The sequence below is a fragment of the Dermacentor andersoni genome, chromosome 1, assembly GCF_023375885.2.
Source record: "Dermacentor andersoni chromosome 1, qqDerAnde1_hic_scaffold, whole genome shotgun sequence".
In the NCBI taxonomy this organism is placed as follows: domain Eukaryota; kingdom Metazoa; phylum Arthropoda; class Arachnida; order Ixodida; family Ixodidae; genus Dermacentor; species Dermacentor andersoni.
Genome location: NC_092814.1, coordinates 389,304,799 through 389,330,001, shown reverse-complemented (window position 1 = coordinate 389,330,001; position 25,203 = coordinate 389,304,799). Strand labels below are relative to the sequence as shown.

Here is a 25,203-nt window from a genome sequence, read left to right as displayed (position 1 = left end):
GTTTCATCCTCCATAGGAAGTCCACGTGTTGCACGGCTACCCTATTCCAATCGGCGTAGGGGCGGTTCCAATGGCAACCATCTCCCAGGGCTGCACAACGGACCTTTAGGCACTCCTGATAGAACCTTACTTGGTGCCATGATTCAGCGGAAAGAATAGCTCCAATGCTCCTGGCATGCCCAGTTGATGGTTGAAGGAAACCGCACATCATTTGAACTTCCAATGGGACGACACAATTACGACTAAACCACGACATGGTTCTAGCGTGGAACATACATATCTCAATTAAGAAAGCTAATGAAGCAGAATTGTGCAGATAAGTAGGGGAACATGGAAAAGGGCTCAGAGTACTAGAAATGAAGCTTAGAACGACAGAAAGCTGAGCTAGTTGATAAGGATTCAAAATGTAAAAAAAGAGAGATGAGGCGTGCAGACAGGACACAAGATATTGTACAGAAGATACACGTCTTATGGTAGAGGCATGGCATATCTATAATGGTAGAAGTGCATGCGTGAGTGAGCCTTCGATTACTTTAGATAAGGAAGAGATTAAGTGCCTTAACAGTTATCTCTCACGTAGACCGGCACATGTACCCGATTGACACGTGGTGATACCATTCCTGAGCTTGCGCAGATGAGTTTTGTGTCTTCTTTCTTTTTTTCACCTCAGTGCTCCCTTCAGTTTATGGTCGGCTTTTGTGTTGTCCACTTCTCTACTCTTGTGTCCTGTCTGCATGCCTCACCTCTCTTTTTTTGCATTATGAATCCTTACCAACTAGCTCAGCTTTCTGTCGTTCTATGCTGTAGCGACTTAAATCGCTGCTGCCAACCAGTGCCACCAGTGAAACTTTCTTCTCCGAAGGCCACAGCAAACCATTTGACCTTCTCCGTGAGCATTGGGCCGTCAACAGGTATGTTCTTGGCACGTGTCTCCAAAAACCAGGCGTACAATGCCTTCTCGGCCTTGTCAAAGGTTGGGACGCGCACACGACACGCTCCAGGGCGACTGGACTGCACTGCCTTCAGCTTAACATCGGCTTTGTTCTTGAGGATCGTACTCAGGGTGTTGCGAGGAATTCCGAACGCCGCGGCGACCGACAACTTTTTCTCGCCAGCCTCCACCCGTCGAATGATGTCCGCCTTTGTTGAAAAATCCAAATTCTTGCATTTCTTCGTGGCCATGGCTCCGGAACACATGCCAAAAGCGGAAAGAAAAACACACTGCACCACACGAGTCTCAAGCCTTTGCGTTGGCCTTGTGAATAAAATGAACAAAAGCGAATCAAAAGACTCACCACTCCACGTCTCCGCACTACCACAAGCCCAAGCTGCACTGACCTTGTTCGTCTCCCTGCGCCAGCTGTGTCAGCCAGCCAAAATACAGGAAGCGGGCGCATGTGGTCAGTGTGGTTTCTAGCTCCCGCTTCCCTTTCACACCCAATCGCACTCCAAGTGCTCCTCGTCACGTGCCTTTTACCCACACGCCCCTTTCTCAGAGTCCGGGCGGCGATTCCCAAGGGGATTTTTCAACTGTTCGATATATCCGGGATCGACTGTATCTCGTCTTTATATTTAACGGCTAATTGAACGCCTCAGTGTTTAGCATTCAATCAGTGGTATGCACTGTAAACTCAAAACAATAATCTTAAGTCCCGCCAAATTTTCTGAAAAAAATTTTAGGCATGCTACAAGAGCTCAAGTTGCACCATTTTGTGAGCATGCAGCAAGTAAAGTATAAATTAACCTACAGGGTGAGCAGTTGATTCTTCGATTGGGCTTATCAGGAAATTCCTTATGCAAAACGCTCCCTAATCCTATTACTGGGTAAATACACAAGCGGCACTACATCTCCCCATCGCTACGTCTCAGTTTTAGGAGTGCTTTTTCCATCATGAATGTTTACCAACACGCCCAATTGACAGCTATTAATTGGAGGGACCCTGAAAGGATTTTGACAGTTTTGTACAAATGTACTGAGTCATTAGAATAGGTCCTTCTGATCTTTAATTGATGCATTTAAGTGCTCCGCATAAAGTGTGTAATTTATTATAAGGTTTTAAAAATGTACATTGCTGCAGATCGCAGCACACCACTCAGCTGAATTTTCAGCCGCCCCTAACCATTTGAAGCAAGTTGCCGTAATGACGCTAGTAGGGCGAGCTGTTCGATTGGCTGTCCAGGGCACGTCATCAATCATTTTCCTAATTTTATGGGGAACAAATGTTATTTGTAATAGTTGTAATATTAGTTAATTTGTTTCTATAAAAAGAATGTAACAGAAAGAGAATGCACAAGAACAATTTCTCACTACACTTAAGCACTTCCGGCACACAGCAAGCGTCGTCTGCTTGCGTTACAACATGCTCCATGTTGACAAGAGCTCCGCGATCAGTGTCGGTCTGTCTTTTCGCGAGCACCATGATTCGCCTTTGTTGAGTTGTGGGCTGCAAACGTAGCGACTGGCAATATGTCAAGCTGCGATATCGTGTCGCTCTACAAGACAGCAGACGAGCGGAATGGCTGCAGCGTGTCGGACTGTCTTTGTCCGATCGGCACCGGGATTTGTGCGTTTGCGGCCGTCACTTGACACCGGAGGATTACTACCACAACAACGTTTTGCGAGTCCGGTATTCGGGTAAACGCAAGCGCAAGGGGAAAGGGCCTGGCCGTTTCACCTTGCCGTTTCACGGGATGAGCAGAAGTGCAAACGTGAATGGTCTGCATGGTGCAGCCACCTGGTGGCACAGAACTCAACCAAATACAGCAGCAGTAACGAAGTGTATTCTTCTTTGCTGCTGGTGTAAATTTTTCGCAGGAGCGTAATTGTTAACATGTTGTTTTGGTAAATGTTTAAAATGTTTTACACTTGTTTAGAGCAATATTAGCTCTTTGTTTGGCTGGTTCAGCTCTGCGCCAACAGGTGGCTGGACCGTGCAGACTGATCAGGCCGCTCATGTACGTCTACGCTAAAGCTCTTTCATCAGCTTGAGTTAATGCCTCGACCGATTCGTCGAAACGCCCACCTTGCCTGTGGTTACCGGAATAGCAGACACGTTCGGCGCTGCGACAATGCTCGCAACGCACGCTGCTTTGTTAGCTCTCGCTTGTGGTCGCCTGCCAAGCAGCTGGCGGAGAAGTTGGAGAGGCTTCACACACTCGTTCCTAGAGAACTAAAAGTAGACAGCATGACGTGTCATCATGATGCAGAGCCAGTGAAGGCAGAGCTTAGCCCCGATCACTTGGCGAACGAGTTGAGGAGAAAATGCATGGCTGTGGAGGAGGGTAACTTGTATTCGCCCGTAGCTCTCTTAATGTGACATGCTTCGCACAAATTGTGGTGCAAATGATTAACTATAGCTGTACCCTATGTGTCTACAAAATTTGTCCAAACCATTTCAAGGGCCCTTTAATAGCAGAAATAGAAATATTTGCAGTGCCGCGAACCCACGATTTCAGATGGTGAGCTTCACCGCCAACATAGAAACTCTCTCCACTGGCCCCCGTTCAGTGTCTGAAGCAAAATTCCTTCCCTGCGTTTTCCCACGCCGGAGCCGAAGGATTGCGTGACGCCTACATCATGGGCCCCCGCTTCTCTCTCTCTCTCTCTCTCTCTCTCTCGTTTTTACTGAGCGGTGCAGCTCCGCTGACGGTGTTGCGTGCGAGCTGTTGCGTTTGTCTCGTTTTTTGCAGTGCATAGTTTTGGACGCTGTGCACGAGAATGCCTGACTAGCAGTGTAAAGGCTATTTCACATGGTGTGATTGGAGAGAAAAAGGTTGATGCAGTCGCATGCATCACAATGCGATTTTTAAAGGGCTCATTTCACATTATTTCGATTTCAGCAGTGCGGCTGGTGCAACACCCAGGGTTGCTTGGTGTCAGGTTTTGTGGCATACACCACAATTTTTCAAGTATAATGAAAAAACCTGTGCGTTATATTATTGACCTCACTTTAATAGGAGCAAATAATATGCGTGTCTTGTAATTCACTTTGAAGTTTAAGTTTGTTTTGAAATGTGCAACAGCAGTTCCTGAAGTTCAGTGCGAGGCGAAATGGCGGACATAAACAGCTGTTCGCAGCTGGTCGTTTAGCGCCGTGTTGTCTCGTGTACCTTCTATGTCAATGTCGTTCTGCCTGCGCTACAACAGATTACAAGAGGACCTCCCAACAAGTCCATATCAATAAATCAAGGGAACTTTTAGTTTTCCACAAGAAATATGGGGGTGACGGAAGAAAGGCCTAGTGGCTTTTTTTCCATCAGAAGGAAAGCTTTTGCTGCGTGGCTATAAAAGTAAGTCTATAAAAAGCTGAGCGATTTTTTTTAGTCTGTTGGTGAGAAAAGAACATTTTAGCACGCTGGCGGTGCGGATCACAGTAGGCTCCCAATAAAATGTGATTGGCACTTGCACTGCAGTACATTTTTGGCATTTACTTATTGCGGTTTTGGTTTCTGAGTCCTGCAGAGTATTATAGTTTCTTGTTTAAATTGAAGCTTGTCTTAACTCTGTCACTTGAAACTGTGTATATGGGCATAATTTTTGTTCGTCGAATTATGATGCCCTCATCATATGACGTTTTTGCATGGTCCCGAGAAAGTTGTATAATTGGGGTTCCACTTTACCAGCATAACGATTGTGTCAACGACATTGTCATTTTTTGTGTTCACATTTTCTTTACAAATACCCGCAGTTGTACCAAAAGAAATTTTGACGGTGCTGCATTCTTGTCTTTGCTTGGTGTCCTCATTTTGAGTGCGATGCTGTGTCTGCACCTGTTGAACTCCTCCACTAACAAGCTGTCTTGTGCAGGCGCTGTCTGCGGCAATTTGGTCTCTCTTCAAGGCCAAGAAGGGGCTGCTTCCCGTGAGTATAATCCGTCCCTTGGAAAAGGTGCACAACCAATGCAAAGGTTTCTCTGGTGCCAGCTGGCGTGTCACTGGCAGCAGCCAGGGAGATTTCAGCTAATCCAAAGCTCATGGCTGGCTCTTGAACCAAGGCTTAGGCTTGCATCAGCTGCTCATGAGCTTGGCGGCAATGCAACATTATTTTTTTTTTTACTTAGGTCAATTTTTTTTAAATCACATAAAGTGCACAGCACAATTTGGCCTGTTGATGTGTGGGAATCATAGTCCAGGTGGCTAATTAAGCAGATTCACGAAGTAAGTTTTCCAGGATTCACCTATGTTGCAAAAATTAAGCTGCTGAGCAGTAGTGAAATGAGCTTAGTGGAAATCCCAACTAGTGCCATTTTTCAGATATCTAGCTCCATAATCTGCCAAAAAAATGCATATTCATTGCAGTTCACTGCATTCTTTGCATTCTACACAGCTTGTGGCTGTGTAGATTGCAAAGAGCACGACTGCAGGCATGAGCACGCGGCAGTAAAATAGACAAAGCGAAATAACTACTGCAGCGGCATAGAGCGAAGTGCAAAATCAGTTTCAGCAATAGCACAATGGCAATTCCTTAAAGCAGTCATGAGAGAGAGAGACAGAGGAAAGGGGAAAGCCAGGGAGGTTAACCAGAGGGGAAGATCCGGTTTGCTACCCTACTGTGGGGAAAGAGGGGAGGGGGAGCAAAGCAGTCACAAAAATTTGCGGTACCTGCAGAGGGACGCTAGCTTGCTTTTCACATGTTCGGTTGGCACCACGACCACTTGGAATTCTGTACATATAGTACGACGGTGATTTTTTAAGGGTTAAGCAGCCGTAACATTGGGCGTGAGAGTAGGCGGACGATTGAGTTGTGACAGTGCACTGCACCTGAAATGGAACCATGCTTTAATGCCATTAAAGGTGCCCTGGAACAATCTTGTACAAACATACTGAGTGATTTTGGTAGGTCTATCTGATCATTAGGTGACACATTTAAGCACTCTGCGTAAAACGTGTGATTGATTATAAATTTTTAAAGATGTGCATTACTACCGATGCACTGCTCCCTGAGTGTCAGCCGCCCCTTTACAATTGACATAGCACAATTGACATCAGTAGGGCGAGCTATCTGATTGGCTACCAAGGTGGCATCATCGCTAATTTTTCCAATTTTATGGTGAACAGATGTTGTTCCTAATAGTTGGAATGTTGGTTGAGTTGTTTCTATAAAGAACTAACAAAGACAATGCGCTACCACAATTTATCACTGCACTCAAGCACTTCAGGCACACAGCAAGTGTCATCTGTTTGTGTTACAATGTGCTCCGTGTTGATGCGAGCTCCGCTCCTGTGTTGGTCTCGAGCTTTCTTTTCGTGAGCCCATGGATCGCCCTTGTTAGGCTATGGGCTGCAAATCTAGCGATTGGTGACATGTCTTGCTGCAACATTGTGTGCCTCTGCAAGGCAACGTGCAAGGGGAATGGCTGCAATGAATCAGGCTGTCGGTATCTGATTGGCACCAGCATCTACGCATTTGCGGCGATCACTTCACGCTGTAGGATTACTACCACAATAAAGAGTTTCAGCATGTCCGGAATTCGGGTGAGCTCAAGTGGACTGGACGTTTTACCCGACGAGCAAAAATGCAATAATGACCTGCACGGTGCAGCCACCTGGTGGCACAGATCTAATATAGCAGTAACCAAGTGTGTTCTAATTTGCTGCTTGTGTAAATTTTCTGCAGAAGTGTAATTGTGAATATGTCTTCTTAAATGTATAAAATGTTTTGCACTTGGTTACAGTCATATTAGCTCTGTGTATAGCTGGTTAAGCTCTGCACCACCATGTGGCGGCAGTGTGCAGGCCACTCACGTTTAAGCTAAAGAGCCTTTGTCACAGCGGTAGTAGCATGGAAGGACTTTAGTTTACGCCTCCGCCCATCCGTCAAAATGCCCAGCTTCCCTACGGTTATTGGAAATACCGGACACGCTCGCTGCGGTGACATAACGGTCGCAATGCATGCTCCTTGGATAGCTCTCGCTGCGGATCGACAGCTAGTTGGTTAGCAAAGAAGTTGGAGAGGTTTCGCGCACTGACTCCAAGACATCAGAAATAGACGAGGTGACATCACAACATGGCGCAGAGCCAGTGAAGGCAACGCTTAGCCCTGATTGCTCAGCAAACGAGTTGAGGTGGAAAAGCATGGCTAGGGAGGAGGGTAACTTGGAATCGTCCATAGCTCTCTTAATATGAGATGTTTCACTTAAATTGTGGTGCAAATGTTTTATTGTAGCTGTACCCAGTGCATCTACAAAATTTGTCCAAACTGTTTCAGGCACCGTTTAAGTATGTTCTTGTGGCTCCTTGCTGATGGCATTAAACTTCAATGCATTGAGCAGTTAATGTCATTTTTTTTTCGCCAGTGTGGCAGGGGTAATAAACTTATCATTAGGCAGTGAATGTGGTCAACAGTGATCTAACGGAAAAATGTCACTGCAGCCAACGTTTCGATAGAGTGACAGTCTCTTCGTCGTGGCCCCGACAAGGACAAGTGTCCTTGTTAAAACGTTGGCTGCAGCGACATTTCTCATTCAACCATTGTTAATTACTTTAAGCCTCCATCTTCCTGTGAATCTCCCTCTTGTTAGGCCATTAATGTCATTTCTTGTGCCCTTGTGCCAGGGGTAATAAAATTGTGATATTAGGCAATTAATATGGTCAACAGTTGTCTAATGAGAAATGTCGCTGAAGGCAACATGTCGATAAAGGGGCCTTCTCTTCGTCATGGCCCTGAAGAAGACAAGTCACCTTGTTGACATGTTGGCTGCCGCAACATTTCTCATTCAACTACTGTTAATTACTTTAAAGGGACTGACAACCAATTTTCATGGTACCCATTTCTTCAGTGCAAAGCGAAGCTTACCAGCCAGAGTGTCTACTGGCCAGAGTGTCTATTCATGAAGTGGTAACGGGGAAAAATCTGTGGAACAATTTGTATCTGAATTTTTAGAATTGCACTGAGGATGTATTCGTTCACTGGAAGCATGCTGAAAACAGTGATAGGTGAGCGTGACAGTTATATACACCGGCATTAGTAGGAGGCAGACGGCAAGTACAGCCATAGCTGGCAGAAAGTATTATTTTGTTTATCAACCCGATGTGCTGGCGATTCATGCTTTATGAAGTGTTAAATTATTTCTGTAGTAATAGCTACATTATTTTGTGGTTTCTTGTCCAATTGCACTGGTCATTAACCAGTCAAGAGTGTTTTTTAGCAAAGCCAAGTTAATTTCTTGAAAGTAAAATGATGCCTTTAACGTGGTAAGCAGTTCACCATGTTGCCGTAGCCACATGTGTACCATTATTGTGGCACCCATTTATGGCAGAACTAGTCAATGGCATTTTGGATATCTCAAGCCTGCTTCACATGCAAGCGATTTTGGCCTAGAAACGGCACAGCGCTCATTGCGTGAGCAAGCCTTCTTTCCCAATACCCATTTTCCGAGCGGCACCGCTGCAATCACGATCGCAACATTTGGAAAAATTCGTGAGCGGCGAGAGCAGCAACCACTGGCGCTGGAGTGCCTTGTGCAGTGACGTCAAGCTCACGTGCCAGGGGCATGGCCGAAGCGCAGGCGGTGTTGGGAACCAGGGAACTTGCCTGCTCGAGCAGACGGTTCTAGCAGATGACATTTGTAGCAGGCGATATCCGCTGCCAGTTTGCAATGTCTCACGCAGTTTTCAACGAGCTGTTCATCACTCAAGTTTTACAGTGTCCACTTGTTTGGGATGCTAAAATGAAGGATTTTCGCAACAAAGAGGAGGTTCTTTGGGAAGAAATTATGAACTGAGGCCGAAGGTACTCGTCGTTGCACGGGACGCATATTTCCATAAAGTAAATGTCGGCATCGCTCTAATTAGCCATGTCCGTTGGTGCCTCAGAATTGCCGCTTGTTTCCATCTGTCGTTTTCGAGTTCCATTATTTGGAGACAAATTGTCCCCAACTGCTCTTTTCTTCTTGCCTTTTTTTCCCCAATGGTGACCACATATGGGTCCGGACTGACGCAATGAAACGGCAGTCCATACGTTTTGTTCGCAGCGCATGTAGGTGCTTATTTTTTCTTCTTTACAACTCCGAGCTAGCGTGTTCGTAGTTTGGTTGGTCATGTTTCTTCAGTTAAAACAGGAAGTACCCCGAGCTCTACAAGGGCCACCGCCTTTCTTCTTTAATGCCTAGAGGCGAAAAGAGACGCGAGCTTCTTTGAAAGCTGTCCATAGGCTTCTTGCATCCAGGTGGCCGAGATGGTGCCCGTGTTCCTTGTGGTATTCAAAAACAAGAGCTGTTGGCAGACATTCACGTGCTTCAAGCCCAGATAGTGGAAATACAAACCAACCCATACATTTGCTTCCATGTGGCTAATTCTGTGTGCGTGTACTTAGCAAGACTTTTAAGCAGTCGCCTGTAAACAGCTTAAAGAGATATAAATGTGAATAAAAAAGTTGTATTCGCCGTTCGATACACAGTGTTTTTATTTTTTGCAAGGTTTACAAGCATGAAAGTGGAGCACCAGCTTAGTGCACCAATCAAACCCGCAGCTCAAGCGTGCCGAAACATGGAAATGTGGAGCAAGGTGCAGCTCTTGAAGACCATTGAAACCCGCAGCTCACGGGCACTTTCCGCAAGCAACACTGTGCATCACAGCGGCACGCGTCGCGCCAATATGAAGCATGTGAAACGAAGCTGCATCTGTGCGCTGCATTGCCACTCAGCCACCGCGACCGTTGCCACACCGTCGCTTGCATGTGAAACAAGCTTCAGGGAGACCACACACCTCTGGGTATTTGCAGTTAAACCTGGATATAAGGAAATTGACAAAGGCTCGAAAATTTTCATTACGAAAAGGTTTTCGTTATATGCAGTTTCAGCATGAAAATTCGTGAAAGCAATGTACAAATTAAACAAAGGGGGAATCGGAGATACTCACCCAAACGCATTTATTTAGCGGCAATAAACTGTGTTATTTTGCTCTGTTGCTTGTTCGTGAGGGACAGTAACACTGAACGCACGTAAGACGCCAAGGTACACAACGCTGTTCCATCATCGTCTAGCGACCCCGCGAACCAGCGCGAAACGTCACTAGTCTCCAGCACTTCCTTCGTGGAAGGCAAAGCACGTGATGAATCGACCTCCAAAGGTCCGTCGTCGTCACTGTGATATCGGATACTTTCCACCAGCACCTCATCTGAGATCTCTTCCATAGTGACGGTGCGGTCATCCGCATAAAAAAAATCGCAAAGCTGCACATCGTCTGGGGCTGCTCCATTCGCGCGCAGTAAAACCTAAGCTTCGGCGAGATAGGGCGGGCCTGAAAGCTTTTCCTTTGCACTGTCAGTTACCGCAGCCTGAACCTCTTTTGCGATCCGGGCCTTGCTGAAGCAGTTCATAATAATGTCTGCACTTCTTTTCCGCCAGGATGCTTCAAGCATCTCACCTGCTTGAAAAATGTCCAACTTTGTTTCCCACTGAAGACAAATGTTCAGAAGCAGCCTTTGGATTAGTCTACACCGGTAGGAACACTTCACACTGTTAATAATTCCTCTGGCAAGGGGCTGAATGAGCGAGGTACAGTTTGAGGGTAAAAACTGGAGTTCTATGTTAGACAGCTCGAGGCCTTCAACATAGTGCGCAGTACAGTTGTCTACGAATAGACAAATTCTGCAGCCTTGTTTCTTGATATCTTTGTCGAACTCTCTCAACCAGTCACTAAATATGCCTCATGTCATCCATGCTTTCGCATTTGCCATGTATTTCACAGGCATTCTGTGGGTCCCTTTAAAGCATCTGGGTCGGGTGCTTTTGCCGATAACCAGTGGGACTTGCTTGTTGCTTCCGTCTGAATTTACACAGAGCAAAACAGTCAAGTGACGTTTACTCTGCTTGCCACCGTGACAGACATCTCCTTTTAGCTTAAGGGTGCGGTTTGGTAGCAACTCGTAAAAAAGGGTGGCCTCGTCAGCATTGTATGTATCACATGCGTCGTAACACTCCAAATTGCCTGGTAGCTTGTGCTCAATCCAAGAAGTGGCACCATCGCTGTCCGCAGAGGAGGACTCATCACTAATTACTTTGCTCACCATTTCACACCTTCTTTTGAAGCCTTGAAGCCACCCGTTACTTGCTTTTAAATCATTGCAGCCCAAGATACAAGCATAATCCCTTGCTTTTTGCTGCAAAACAGCGCTGCTGATGGGGAACATTTTGTGCTCTCATGTCCATGAACCAAATACACACTGCTTTCTCAACGTCGGCGTATGTTGATGGCTTCATCTTCGTCTCCTTGCAGTCGGTACCTGACTCCACTGCGCTGCGAATCGCATCTTTTGCGTTGAGAATTGTAGACAGGGAAGTAGCAGGGAGGCCAAATTTGGCAGCTACATCCTTCTTTTTTTCACCTCCAGAAACTGCGTCCAAGATGGCCACTTTGTCTTCAAGAATCAATATTTAACGTTTCTTCTTTGAGGCACTCATCCTTGGAATGATACACCGAAGTGATTGGATGCGTGCAGACAGGAGCCAACTCGCACGCATGAACGGCATCAAAAACGAAGAGACAAAGAGTGACCTTGACTCCAGGAGATGCGAAAAGCAGTTCTTTTCTTCTTAGTAGTGTACATCACCGGGTGTCAGGTTAACAAAGTGAAGTGCGAAGACTTCTGTAGCTACCAAAGCCTTCTGCCGCCGTGCCGCCGGCAACCCGCAAGCGGCAGCACCGTTACTTTGAACAAGCAGCGGGACGTTTGAAGGTAGGCGGCAATAAGGCCACGGCGATGCTTTGCCGTGCTCCGTCATGGATTGCAGAATCAAGCGTCTTTCCCTTCTTTAGACCGCTATCACCAAGAATCGCGTTGCCGGCCGGCTCAAAGAACGCAGGGGGTGCCTCAATGCGCGTTTAGGCGCGTGTGGACAAGCGTCGTCCCTCCCTACTCTCTGCGCCAATGGCACTCTGCGGAAGGCTCGCTGTCGCCAGGGCTACTACGTGTGCGCCAAGTGTGATGACACTGCTTCATGCTCGGTCGTTGGCGGGACAACCACAGGCGATGCATGCGGCTGCTGCTCGCACTAAAATAAATAAATTGGGGGCAAAGTCCACTAGGTGGTCGGCGAAGGGAATTTGTTATTTCTAGGGTGTCTCCCGCCGCCACTTTGTTACATAGAGGTCACAAATACATGTGTTTCTATGGAGTGACAGCTGGGAATAGGAAAACTTCAAAATATTGAGAAATTCATTGTGTGGAGGTTCGTTATAGGCAGGTTTAACTGTACTTGCAAACTCGCGCACTTACAACAGCATATGCACCGCCATGCATTGGTGGACGTGAGCTCCACTCTTCAGTGTCCGGAGTCCTCCACTACGGCGTGCCTCATAATCAGAAAGTGGTTTTGGCATGTAAAACCCCATAATTTAATTTTTTATACTACATCTGAAGTACCAAGATTTCTCTGCCAGGCCGCACAACTTACTGGTTTTTCAGACTTTCCTTGCAAATTTAAAATTATATTCCTACTTAAAACGCAAACAGCATGCGGATTTTATCATTATAAATCATGGTCATTTCATTTCCATCGACATCTCATAACACATTCCAGCCAGTTGTCAGTCCTTTTAAGCCTCCATCATCCTGGGAATCTCCCTCTTGTTAAGCCATTATTTCCATTTCTTGTGCCAGTGTAGCAGGTGTAATAAACTTGGGATATAGTGAAAGCTCCTTAATACATAGTTGGCGGGGAATACGAATGAATCAGGTGTACTAATTAACCGACAGTGGCAGATGAGTGGCTATAGACTTACCGGCAGGAAAAGAACTACGTCTTAATCCTCTCTTAAGCACACACGAAAACAAGTTTGATTTGCGAGCAGGCCACAAAAAGACTGATTTTCACTTGACGCAACGACGATGGCAGCCTGAAACTCGGCAAGGCCAGGAGCCAGTTTCTCCATTACGCTGCACTTCTTTGATGGTAAATGCACATGCCGCATCTGAGATGAAAGGGCCATCACCCGGTTCCACATTGTCGTGAACGGCGTGTAAGTGCCAGAACCTGTGGGAGCAGAGAACACGTCATGATCACCCTGTTTTGACATTACTGTTGGTGGGGACTGCTGTCCGTGAAAAGTTTGTGTGCCGCAATTTCACTATATGTGGTCAGCACTCACAACATTTCCTCGATTCTGGGCTTGTACGCGCTTTAAAATGAAGTATAAATGCTACGCATTAACTATTTGGCGTGCGGTAAGTGACTACTGCTTAAAGGGATAGTGAATAAAAAATTTGTCGCCGAGATTTCTGTCTCCAGTGATAGCTGTCGCACCGAGAGCGACCAAAACAACACTCTTTCTGAGGAGAAGTGAGCGAAAAGTAATTATTTTAGTGAATATTTCTCAAATCACAGCACCTACCGGCCTCCTCCGAAAGCTCTGGCAAAACCGGATATCACGTCACGCTTACCCTTCTCGAGGCCCATTGCGAGCGATCGTCCACACTGAGCGCGCGAAGGGGCAGTTGACGTTTGCAGCAACGCGCTTTCTTTGTTCGACCGTCCTATTCGTACCGCTTCCTCGTGTGAGCTGTTCGAAAACCTCGTCTTTCATCTCGTGGATTTGTGGTTTGATGTGTGGAGCAGCCGTGTCAACGCCGCAAAATGCCGAGGGTCTGCTGTGCGCATGTGAAAACGGCAGGCAGCGCTGGTCTTTTTCTCGCGTACTTGTTCACGCTGTAGTTTTGCGCACAGGTGCCGTTTGACCGTAATTTGTCGTTTGTACGACGTTCTAAGCCAGATGTTTGGCCAATTCTGCCAGAATGAATCGAAATCCGCATCGTTTGAAGCGACTGCTGACAAAAAAAAAAAAAAAAAAAAAATCGCCGACATGAGACTGGTGGCGCCATCTCGTGTGCACCAAGGGAAGGAGTGCTCGGCTGCGATCAAACAACGGGACGCTGAAACCGCTGCGCATGTACTCGTTCACTCCGTGAATAACAAGACGCTCCCTGGTTACAGAGGCGCATTTCAGTCACTGCACATGCCTGGCTTCAATCCTCACCCGTTGCTTCATCGCATCTATTCTCAAAACAGCTACTTGCGCGCATCAAGCACCTGCCGCGCGAGAGTCGGCAGCCGTCTGTTATGCTAACTCAGTCGTGACACGTGCGAGCTTGCGATCCGAGCCACAGGAACCGCGTTTATATCTGGTTTCCACCTATGATGCCGCCCCTGATCTCTCGAGGCGAACGCTTGTACATGGAATGCACAGTGTAAACACCACTTTGCTGGTCCAGACTCTCTCGGCACCGCGGAGGGGGCCTGCTGCGGCGGGTCGTCGTAAATTTCTCTTGACGACGCAGACGGATCGTAGGCATACTCCTTTATCGTTCGTGGTCGTTCAGTAGGCCGCTCATCCAAGTCGGAGTCACAAGTTCCGCTCATGCTATCGCTCTCACTAGAACTTTGCATTTTGCACTGCGCAGCGCGAGGAAAACAAAACTGCGCAGCCGGCCAGCTCGCTCCGCGGCTGCTGAGGGTAGGTGTGACGTCAGATCCGCCGGCTTGTTGTCGGGAGCGCTTTGCGAGTGACGCGGTGGCCGCTCATAGAGAGTCAAAAATAAAGCCATCCGCTCAAAAGTAACCCGAATAATGACTATATACTATAGCAATCGTGTCTTAGCAATGCAATAGTGGGGTTTTCTCTATATTCTTCAGTTTTTATTCTGTATCCCTTTAAGCGGTCAGCGAACACATTACGTTCAATGGCGACAGGATGCGGGATTCATCGTGACTATATTTAAACCAGAATGGCTTATTAAGTGCATACGTATTCATTAGGTTTTACTGTATTAGGTAGTTAATGTGATCAACAGTGGTCTAACAAGAAATATCGCTGCAGCCAATGTGTCGAATGAGGGACCTTCTCTTCGTCGTGGCCCTGAGAAAGACAAGTCTCCTTGTTGAAACATTGGCTGCAGTGACATTTCTCATTTAGCCACTGCTAATTACTTGAAGCCTCCATCTTGCTGTGCATCTCCCTCTTGTTAGGCCGTTATTATAATCTTTTTGCACCCGTTTGACAGGGGTGTAACGGATTCAAGCCAACACTGTTCATATAGTCCCATACTGTTATGCAGGCTAAAACGCTTGAGGCTATGTCTCAAGCATATGAGAATTTCCTTCTTTAAGGGTCTAACGAAGTGCCAACTGGACACAGACATAGATAAGGCACATACACATGCACAAAAGTGCTTGTGTGTGTATGTGCCTTATTTATGTCTGTGTCCAGTTTGCACTTCTTTCGTCATCCTTATGGATACCAACATGCCGAAACTGCTACCCTTTGCAACTTTAATTTCCTTCTGTCTAGTTAACCCTGCTTTTCCTGAAACATGTGGTCCTTTAAGGCTTCAACTAGGGCCAGTTGGTACGGCATCATTTCGTTTACTGGGCTGAAACCAGCACAGGGAAATAAATGTTGGTGTTCTCATAGATGTGTGATGGCTAAGAGCTTGTTTTCACGCTGTTTTCTTTCAGCACAGCGTAAGTTGAAAGCCTAACAGGCATTTCTTTTTCTTCTGCTTTGCCTCTCATAGGAGGCAGGATGAAATTGTTATTTAAATGTGTTGGAAGTTTCCCACACTCTGAGCCAAAAGGTTAAAACACTGTTACGAAGCTAAAGCTTGAAATATCTTTTTTTTTAAAGCATTTTCTTTTTCTTGAAGGCAGTGCACAGAAGTTTTTTTTTTTTTTTTCACAGATATGGCTGGAGGCTTCTTGCCACATATAGATTTTAAATATACATCATGCATGGAAGACTGTTAGCTATTATATTTTTTTTTTACTTTACAGATTGGCATTGTTTTTAAGAAAAGTAGCTGAAATCTTCAATGTGGGCTGTATTTGGTGTGCCAGGTTTGCTTGGCATACCCGAGTAATCCATATGAAATCTAATTTGAGCAGTCAGAGCATAAATCTGCCATACTTTTGTAAAAAGCTGTTGCAAGGTATAGGGGTATTACCCAAGTTCGCGCGTGCGCACCTGACCCTTCTCTGGATCGCACAGCGCCGGCGGAGCGGCAGTCGCTCGCTAGCACTTTCGTAGCAGCCCTAACAGTCAGAGCTGTGACCCCTAACCCGCGGTTCGCAGTGAGTTGCGACCACGGCGGGTTCAGGCCAGGGGGGACAGGGTGAGTCTCGACCTAAGGTGTTTATTCACCTTAGAGTACAAGTATACCAACTGACAACAGCAACCACACATACAAATACAACACAAAACCACAGCGGCGGAGTGTTCCGCACGTCTGGGGCAAAATGAACCGCACAATGTGGGAACCACGAAAGAGGCTGGTAAGAGTTCAGCTCACCCAGAGTGGATCCGCGCTCTGGCCCTGGGGCGGTCAATCGCTCACAAAGGCCGAGCGCTGCAGGGGGACGGCGTGCGGCAGTCTCAGCGGCGGAATTGAGATGCGGCCAGTCGCAAGCTCCTCAGCTGAAAGACAAAGATGCATCGGGGGAATAGCGCTTCTCCCCGAGCTGTGGAGAGGGAGTCTCCCCGGTTATAAGAAAGGGAAAGGAGGGAACGGGGTGCCTTGGCTGCAGCGTCGCGGCCAAGTGCAAAGAGCAACGGGAGCGGCGAACGTGCCCTCTCCTCGCTACCCTCCGCGAGCGAGCACGTGATTATCGCGTGATAACCGCGTGGCCGTTCCGGATATAGCGGGATGCGCATGCGATCTCACAAAGGTACCACCCTTTCCACAGAGTATGAGAGCTTTGACAGCTGCAAAATATTGTCACCCAGCTATTAGAACTAAAACAGTTTACCACCGACAGATTGGGAAGAAACGTCTGCGTTTAGCGATGGCTGGTCCTCGGAGAGCGCGCGCGCAACCACGAACTTCGTCGTTCTCACCTTAAGGGTCCCGTGTCATCACGTGCAAACTTATTTCGCGTCAATATATTATTTGATATAAAGTAATACGGGATGACAAGTATAGTGGAATGGAATGGCCAATCAGTCTTTTGAACCCAACCATTATTTGAGTCGAGTTTCAACATGCGTTATTTGAAATGCGTGTCGTGAATGATGGTACTGACAACCTCTTTGTGGTGTGTACAGTTCTCTCATGGCTTCTTCTCACACTACTACGCCCTGATGGAACAAATTGTGCCCGTGCTTGCCTGGGGCTTTCTGGGCACTGATAATGACCTCAAGGATATGTGCAAGTTTTTCAAGGTAAGCCAAAACGTTTCGCAGAAATAGTGTCATCGATTTCCCCCTACGAGAAGTGACCTGTTCAATGTGCTTATCAATTTAAATATGTTCTTGACAACGACTGCTATGCCCCAGGAACACGATGGTGTGCTTGAACATTAAGAGGTACTCGCATGATGAGAACCAGGTGCAGTGCTGTTGAGAGATTCTGGGTTGGTGTGCCGGTTGAGCAAGTACCGTCAAGGGTCGGGCTGGCTAGTTCTGCACAATCGAAAGTGCGACAATGTGACTTTGTATAGGGAAGCAACCAAAAAGCTGTCTGTTTTTGTTCTTGTCCCAAGTCATAGTTCGAATCCAGTTGTGCCAGTTTTGCCTTATGTTGCCGCCATGCCTCAGTGACAGTGTGCTAGATAATGTCCTGGTGATGGAGCTGAAACGCACTCATCGCTGAACTGTGCTATTGGCATGCTCAGTTTTAGTCTGGTGTGTTAAATGAACCATAAGTGCCACACATAAATGCTTAGTGTCTTTTCAAAATCTGAAAACAGTTATGAACAGCACTTAGTGAGCCTGTAAACCACACCGAGCTTGAAAATTTGTTATATAGTGGCAGCTGTGTACCAGTCTAAAACGAACGTACAGCTGGAAGAATTTTTTTTGAAATGGTGCTGTAACGGCAAATTTACTGGCATGCACACAGGCTGCTGCACTTTCTCCCTTGCCATGGGTGTGCTCTCTCCTCGTAATGCAGTGTGGAGAGTAGGAGGGTTCCGCCATTGTGGTTGCAACTGGATAGACGGAAGGATCAGCGATGTGCAGCCATATTATTTCGTTGGTGCTCTCGTTGGCCGACCAAACAACCCTGGGGATATTATACGCACTACCCTGTTGGTGTCACCATGCGCTAACAAATGACTGGGACAGCCCGCCGAAGATTGTTTATAGAATTTATCGCCTTCCCGTGATGCATAGTGCTGCCATGTTTACCGGAGATGATCATTATGGTATTTTATGCAAAATACTCGCATTTGTTTAAAATGTGTTCAAAATGTCAGAGGTGGTTTAGTGACACTTAGGGCATGCTATGAGCTTCACGTTGCGACAGACCACGTAACTACTCTAACTAAAAAGTTGATTCATGTAATTTTCTTAGTGAGTGGCTCGGTTGGGAAAGGTGAAGCATTTTAAACACCCACCGCTGTGTTTCAAGTTGTTCCAAAGGATTCATTCAATTCTCTCAACTTCTATATATTTATTTAAGCACTTCTGCGCGCCTTAGCTGAAGCACCCAGTCTAAAAAAGAAAGGATCAGAGCCAACGATGGCAGCTTCTAGCTGCACCTGACCTTACTCAAGTGGTGGGCTTATTTTCTTTTGTTACTGAATTTGTGACGGTGTCAGCTTATTTTTTCATTTCAACTGCAGTTTATTGGTGTATTGTGCTGTAGAATGCTAGTGCTGTAAAGTGACCTCTAATGCATCCTTTCAGATGTGCATTGTTATACATCATTACTGCCGTGCTGTTTTACAGTTTTGAAGGAGAATGAATGTCAAACAATCATAAGACTTTATTAGCTTCATTTAATAACTGTCGACTCGGTGATCGCATTATCAAGCCTTGAATCTTTGAACACACAAATAATATGACCAACAGTTCAAGAGGCATGCCTAGTGCAACATGGCTTTGAAGGTGACATGATGGCAGCCAGAGATGGTGGTCACATTTTATTGTAAACGACAATAAAATGTGGGTCAACCTTATGTGGTATTCTGCAGCTACTTGCTGCGCCGCCTTAAACGATCTTGGCCCTGTATGAGAGAGCTCCTCACCCTCTCGCCCCTTTTTCGTGGCTATGTGCGCACTCGACCCAGCATTTCCCACCTTCGCTGTGCTGACTGGAGCAATGACCTGCGGTACCCTGTGATGTCGCCTTTGGCACAAAACCACTATTTTGACTTAAAGAAGGGTAAACTTGTATCTTTTGCCTACTGGGTGAACAGAGGTTTTATGCCATGAACACAGAGTCAAGATTAATTGATTAAAGCAATAAAAACAAAACGAAGATTTCTTGCTGCTACACCTTTAAAACTGGCTTGGAAATGTTTTCCCTAGGCTGGGAAAAAACAGAATTGGGTAGGCTGTATCGGGGACGCAGTAGGCTTTGTGAAACGTTTTGTGTGGGCTGCTAAAGGTGCCCTAGGGGACGGATATGACGTAACCGAATGCCTAACTTATATTACAGCTAGTGGACGTCTTACGGTCTGGTTTTGCAATCTTGCTTGCACCTTATGGGTAGTGGGCCCATTCGTTTGCAGAGGGTGTTTGGGCACGAGGATAAACAAATGACTCCCTAACTGGTGGCACCCTAGACTGCCCTAAGCCGCTGAAGTTCACCGCACTCGGTGCGATGTTGGAGCTTGGCCTGCTTCTTACAGAATTTGTCGAGGGATCAAATACATGAATAATAACTGCATTGCCATTGCCAAAGATGCTGCAAACGAATTCTTGGACGCTACGCACTGTCAAGACAAGTAAAATATGTATTTTTTCATTACAGAATATATTCGTATGTCCCAAATATTGTGCCGTGAACTGATATCAATGCTTCCACGTTTTTATCTATTTAATAAGTAAAGAAAATATCACGCGAACTTTAAAACCATACCAGTTCGAAATCAGCAAAGCAGTGCATGCCACTGATATGATAAATATAAGGCCGTGAAATGAATGAATTGAGGATAAATATTTTAATGAAACTTTCTCATTCAGTAACCTTGTTTATATTATTTACATATGCAACGGCAAGGGAAAAATTTCAATGACACTGTCCTTTGTTTCAATGTATTGCGCAGAAACAGCTGTCACCAGTCGTGTATTGTAATTGCACCGAAATGATAGTCACAACAGAGATCTAATATAAAAAACTGGAGATTTGCAAAATATATGTTAGAAATGCGAAGATACAATGGAATACATAAATGGGATGATAAAGCTTAATAAAGGGCAAAAAAAGTGTCACTGGAAACAAAGTTCACTGCATGTATCCACAAGAACTCGCAACAAGATATTTAAATATACATATAAGTCTCCAAGAAATCTACGTATCTAAGCAAAAGTCACTGTGTACAGGGTGTCTCAGCTACCTTTAGCCAGAGTTAAAAAATATGCCCATGCACTCTAAGACGACGTGACTAAATGCATGTTGCTTGCTTTTGTATGTAGTGTGTCACGCTATTTTTTGTATTTTTGCTTAATTAGATTTTTAGTCAAGATTAATTAACTTCTGAAGTTACGAGGCTAGGAAAAAGATTCTAATTCGAAAGTTGCAGAGCGCTTTGCAAAACGTCTGAATAAACAGTTTCTGGCTTTCTATTCATTAAGTATTAGTGTATTTCAGCATACTGATGATGCCCACGAAATACAAAACACCACGTGAGATGACCGCTTGCGCATCGTGATTGCACTGCTCCCAAACGTTCTGCGCACAAACAGCCATAGGCACACTGCTGCCTAAAAGGCGACAGGACAGCGACATAAGCATTGGCTGTGCCATTTACGCCAGCGATGTGTTCCCCTCGTGACAGTTCGTTATAGTGATAAGCAAACGCAGCATTTATCGCTTATGCTTCCGGAAACAACAAGTCCGTCATTTCGCGATAGCTGTACAAAAATTGAACATCCCTAAATAATAAAAATCTGAGTTTTCAGAAGGCTGAAAATGGTAGAATAACAGTATCTTAAGGGGGGACATGGGTTGTGGAGATTATTTTCTGCATCTTATGGCCAAATCTGATGAAAATAAACAAGCTTAGTTAGATTTTTGTGCTGATTTCAAATATGCAATAATCTTTTCTTGTAGGTCCATTAGTTCAGGAGATTGACAGTGCTGCCACTCTACTGTTTCCGGAGACAATGGAAAAAAAAACTGCTCAGCAGAAAGTGAATATTATTGCATAGCTAGATACTATAATGTGCAATAACTGCAATGCTGCAAAAAGTTTTCAAATGAGATTCTAATTAGCCATTCTGCAGGCGATCAAAATTCTTTCCTTGACCTAAAGCTACCATATCAAAAGAAAATTAATAAAATGGAAATATACATGTGCACAAATTTGAAATTCTGCTCTCAGCGCTTTGTAATATACAGATTAGGCTTTCTGCTAAAGAAAGAATTAGTGCTCTAGCTGTTCTAGATCATGAGATATCACTCCGACAGTCTAGTGAAGTGACCCAAAAACATGTTTTGAGAAAAGTGAGAAAACGTGCAAACCCTATTTTATTTACAAATTTACAACTGGAACAGCTCAGTAGGCACCACGCATGTAGTCCTGCTGACTCCCAGCCCCTGCGTGCCGCTTTTTGAGGGACTGGCGCAAATCTTCTGATGCTTTGCGCTTCTTGGCTGATGCTGCCATTCGACGCCTATCTTTCTCGGCCATGCGGGTGCGACTTTGCTCGCTTGGATTTAGACATAGTTCTTTCATTATGTCCTTTGAGGCCCTTGCATTGCCTGCATTGAACTTTAATACTGCCTCTGCCACAGCAGCCTCCACCTTGAATAAAGAAGCGTGCTTGTCTTTTGGCGCCAGTGCCCAGATCATCGAATGCAGGCTTTCATTGTTATTTTGCGTTTTACCACGCTGGCAACATTGTAGCAGTTTCTTGTCTGAAAGACGTTCATATACGGGACGTAAAGCCTGACAAACATGAGGAGGAAGCTTTCGAGGATGTTTTGGAACCGGCTCACCCTTGGCCGCTGCAGAAGACCTATGGGCCCCGGGTGCCAGACGACCTAGCTACGCCACTGGCCCTGTCGCTTTTTAAGCGGCAGCGCGCCTAGCGGTGCACAGAATGCTTGGGAGCAGAGCAATCACGACGCGCAAGCGGGCATGTCATGTGTGGTTTTTCTTTTTTTTTTATTTCGCGGGCATCTGCAGCAAACTGTTTAGTCGAACGTTTTCCAAACCACTCTGCAACTTTCTAATTGGAACTTCTTTCCTATAGCCTCGTTGCTTCAGAAATTGGTTAATTAATCTTGAATAATTGTCTAATTAAACAAAATAAAAAATAACATGATATACTGCATACAAAAGGGAGCAACGTGCATTTGGTCGCATCGTCTTAAAGTGCATCGGCACATTTTTAAACTCTGGGTAAAGTTCGCTGAAACACCCTGTAAAGTGCGTCAAACAAGGCAAATAAACATGTTGCGTAATCGCACATTCACAGATCACAGAGTATTAAGCCCCCCTCCCTTAACTCGCTCCGATGCAACGAGCACGACGGAAGGCAGTGCGCTTCCTCCCCGCTTTTCTCCGTTGCGCACACAAGACTGACCCACCATTGTCGGCTCACCCCCCCCCCCCCCCCTTACGCTTTCACTCCCACATAAGGCACGTGGCGCGCGGTGACGATGTTATCACCCTTGGACTTCATACGGAACATGACGTTGCCAACAGGAATGCGCCTGTGGTGTCCACATAATTGCTATTGCAACAATATAGTAAGAGTATCCGACAACTGAAGAGTGCCGTGGCCCATTCCTTTCCGCAAAAGAAGAAATAACAAAATCGAACTTTCATCATGCGACGATTAGCTGCATTACGTTTTTTCTTTTTTTTTTTTTGTGGGGCAGGGGCACCGAAATGAAAAAACGCAAAGGAAAGCATGTTGGCCACAATCGAATGCCTGCTTTGGGCACCTAATGTGACTACCGAAGGAATATCGAAGAAAATGTGAGACGCTTGGTCCACAGAGAACCATATGCATGCTGCTCGTTATCCTACAGTGGTGATGCAAAAGACTTTCCGGAGAGGTTGCGATAACGTCGAAATGAAGGTGATGCCCTCAAGCGAACTCGTTGCAATCCGTCGAGTCCCCACAGTGATGGCGGTGAACGACCATTGCTTTGTTTTCTCGTCAGCTAGCCAGAAAGCGTCTAAAACTCTGTGAGGTCAAAATCCACTCGGCCAGAGAAAAACGAATGCACACCGAAGCGCGCCGTGCGGTTGTCAAGACAACACGTGAAAAACGCATGACCTCTGGCTGGCTCTGGCAGCCTGCGGTTTTTGAGAACAAGAAACTTGAAGTGGATCAACGAGTCCTTGTGAATAAAAGTTAAAGTAAAAAAAATAAATAAGAACGTAGTTACCTTTGCTGGCTTTATATTGTGTCTCGACATGGATGCTTTGGTGCAGGTGAAAAAATATGTTGATATTCTTTTCTGGGACATGATGGCACGAATGAACCATCACAACGCTTCGTCTCATCGGACCTCACTGTGTGCTTTGTCAACTTGTCTGATAGTGCGTTGATTTGGCTTGTCTCGTTGTATGGTTGTATGGCCCCCCGGCTATGCCCCTGGGCACTTCCTTGCTGGCCCAGCTGAACGCTGCCTCATTCCTCGGACCGCTACATGGTGTCAGAAGTGGTCCTTGCTTCAAATTGACAATGTCTTAGGAAAGTAAAGACAGCAAGCTATTACAGCCACTGGCAGGGAAATCAAGGTAGTTGCAACACCCAACCTGCAACCGCCGCCGCAGTTTGATGTTGAAAACTCGGCCGCATGGCAAAGATGGCATCAACAGTTCGACTACTGTTTTGCAACAGGCCTCCACGGAGCCGACGGTGAATTCCGCATCAGGATAATGCTCTACTGCTTGGGAACCTAGACACGAGACATTTTATCTTGGTTGCAAGTGCACAGTGAAGACTTTGCAAAGTACAGCACCATTGTTAGAAAGCTCGCTGGGTACTTTGTACATCCCGCTAATGAGCTGTATGAGAGCGCAAGGTTCCATCAGGCAGTTCAACGGCCAGGCGAGTCAGCTTATGCATTTTTCACAGCTTTCGGGAACAGGGTGAAGCGCTGCAATTATTCTTCACAGGATGTAGAAGAGAAATTTGTCCACGACCATTTTATCATAGGCCTTCGTGATGCCCAGTTGATGGACACACTTTCCCGCACTCCGAACCTTACGTTAAAGGAAGCACTGATTCTTGTTTTGCTAGGCTGGAGACGCAAAAAAAAGAACGGCCAAATCTTTCAGCGTGCTCGCCAGGGCCGATAGTGCGTCCTGGAGCGATAAACACCAATGCAAGAAAGGTCATGCGGAACCACCGGCAGCAGCAGATACGCAGTGCAGGTCCCATACATGCAGGCAGTGTAAGTACGTTGTCACTTTGTGGATTTTGCACACGGTCTTCTCATCCACGCACCGAATGTCCTGCACCTCAAGCGACCTGTAACAAATGCAGAAAGAAGGGTCATTTTGCCGCAATTTGCAGTTCGGGCAAGAAATTGTCACCTGTGGAATTGAGTGAAATCAGTTCAAGTGGCAACGTCTGGGCGAAGTTTGTCGATGACAAATGGACGGAATGCCTCTGTGCTTCAAAGTTTATAGTGACGCTGAGGTCACAGTCATCCCCAGTACATTTTCTAGGATTTCAGCACATCTCAAGGTGCCAGAGAGAGAGCTTTCAGAACTGGCGAGCCAACCCTTAGACATGCTGGGAAAGTTTGTCACCACTCTGGAATGGAAGAACAAGTTCACGAAGCACAGGCTCTACATCGTTCGCTCACAGGTCATAACATTTCTTGGGTTTCCTGTGATTCAAGAATTCGGTGTTGTGAAGTTTGTGGACCCAGTGGACAAGGTGGGAAAGAGTGGCGCAACATCAGACCAGCTTTTCCGTGGCTTGGGTCAACTTCAGGAAGCATATGCCATACATCTGACGCCAGATGCTGTCCCCTACTCCCTGCTAGCCCCAAGATGAGTGCCGATTCCATTACACGGTGTCGTCGAAAGGGAGCTTGACAAGCTCAAGGCCAAACATGTTATTAGGCTGGTCACAAGGCCAACATCTACTTAAAGGGGCCCTGAATCACTCTATATCGATAATGCAAAAAAAGAGGTGAGGCGTGCAGACAGGACACAAGAGTAGAGAAGTGGACAACACAACCGCCGACTATCAACTGAAGGGAGCACTGAGGCGAAAAAAGAAAGAAGACACAAAACTCATCTACGCAAGCTCAGGAATGGTATCGCCAGGTGTCAGTCGGGTACATGTGCT

At 46.1% G+C, this 25,203-nt stretch overlaps 1 protein-coding gene across 14 annotated transcripts in view; it reads left to right on the top strand.

Annotated features, from left to right (window-relative positions):
* Miga (mitoguardin) overlaps positions 1–25,203 on the top strand; it is a 258,548-nt gene that overhangs the window by 196,796 nt on the left and 36,549 nt on the right. For all 14 annotated transcript variants that reach the window (XR_008609941.2, XR_008609943.1, XR_008609942.1 and 11 more), the window contains 2 exons: positions 4,808–4,861; positions 17,035–17,151. Coding sequence is in view for 11 of the 14 variants with exons in the window: in XM_055064981.2 (XP_054920956.1) it covers positions 4,808–4,861; positions 17,035–17,151 (171 nt within the window). In the remaining 3 variants the exon portion in view is untranslated. The remainder of the gene's footprint in view (positions 1–4,807; positions 4,862–17,034; positions 17,152–25,203) is intronic.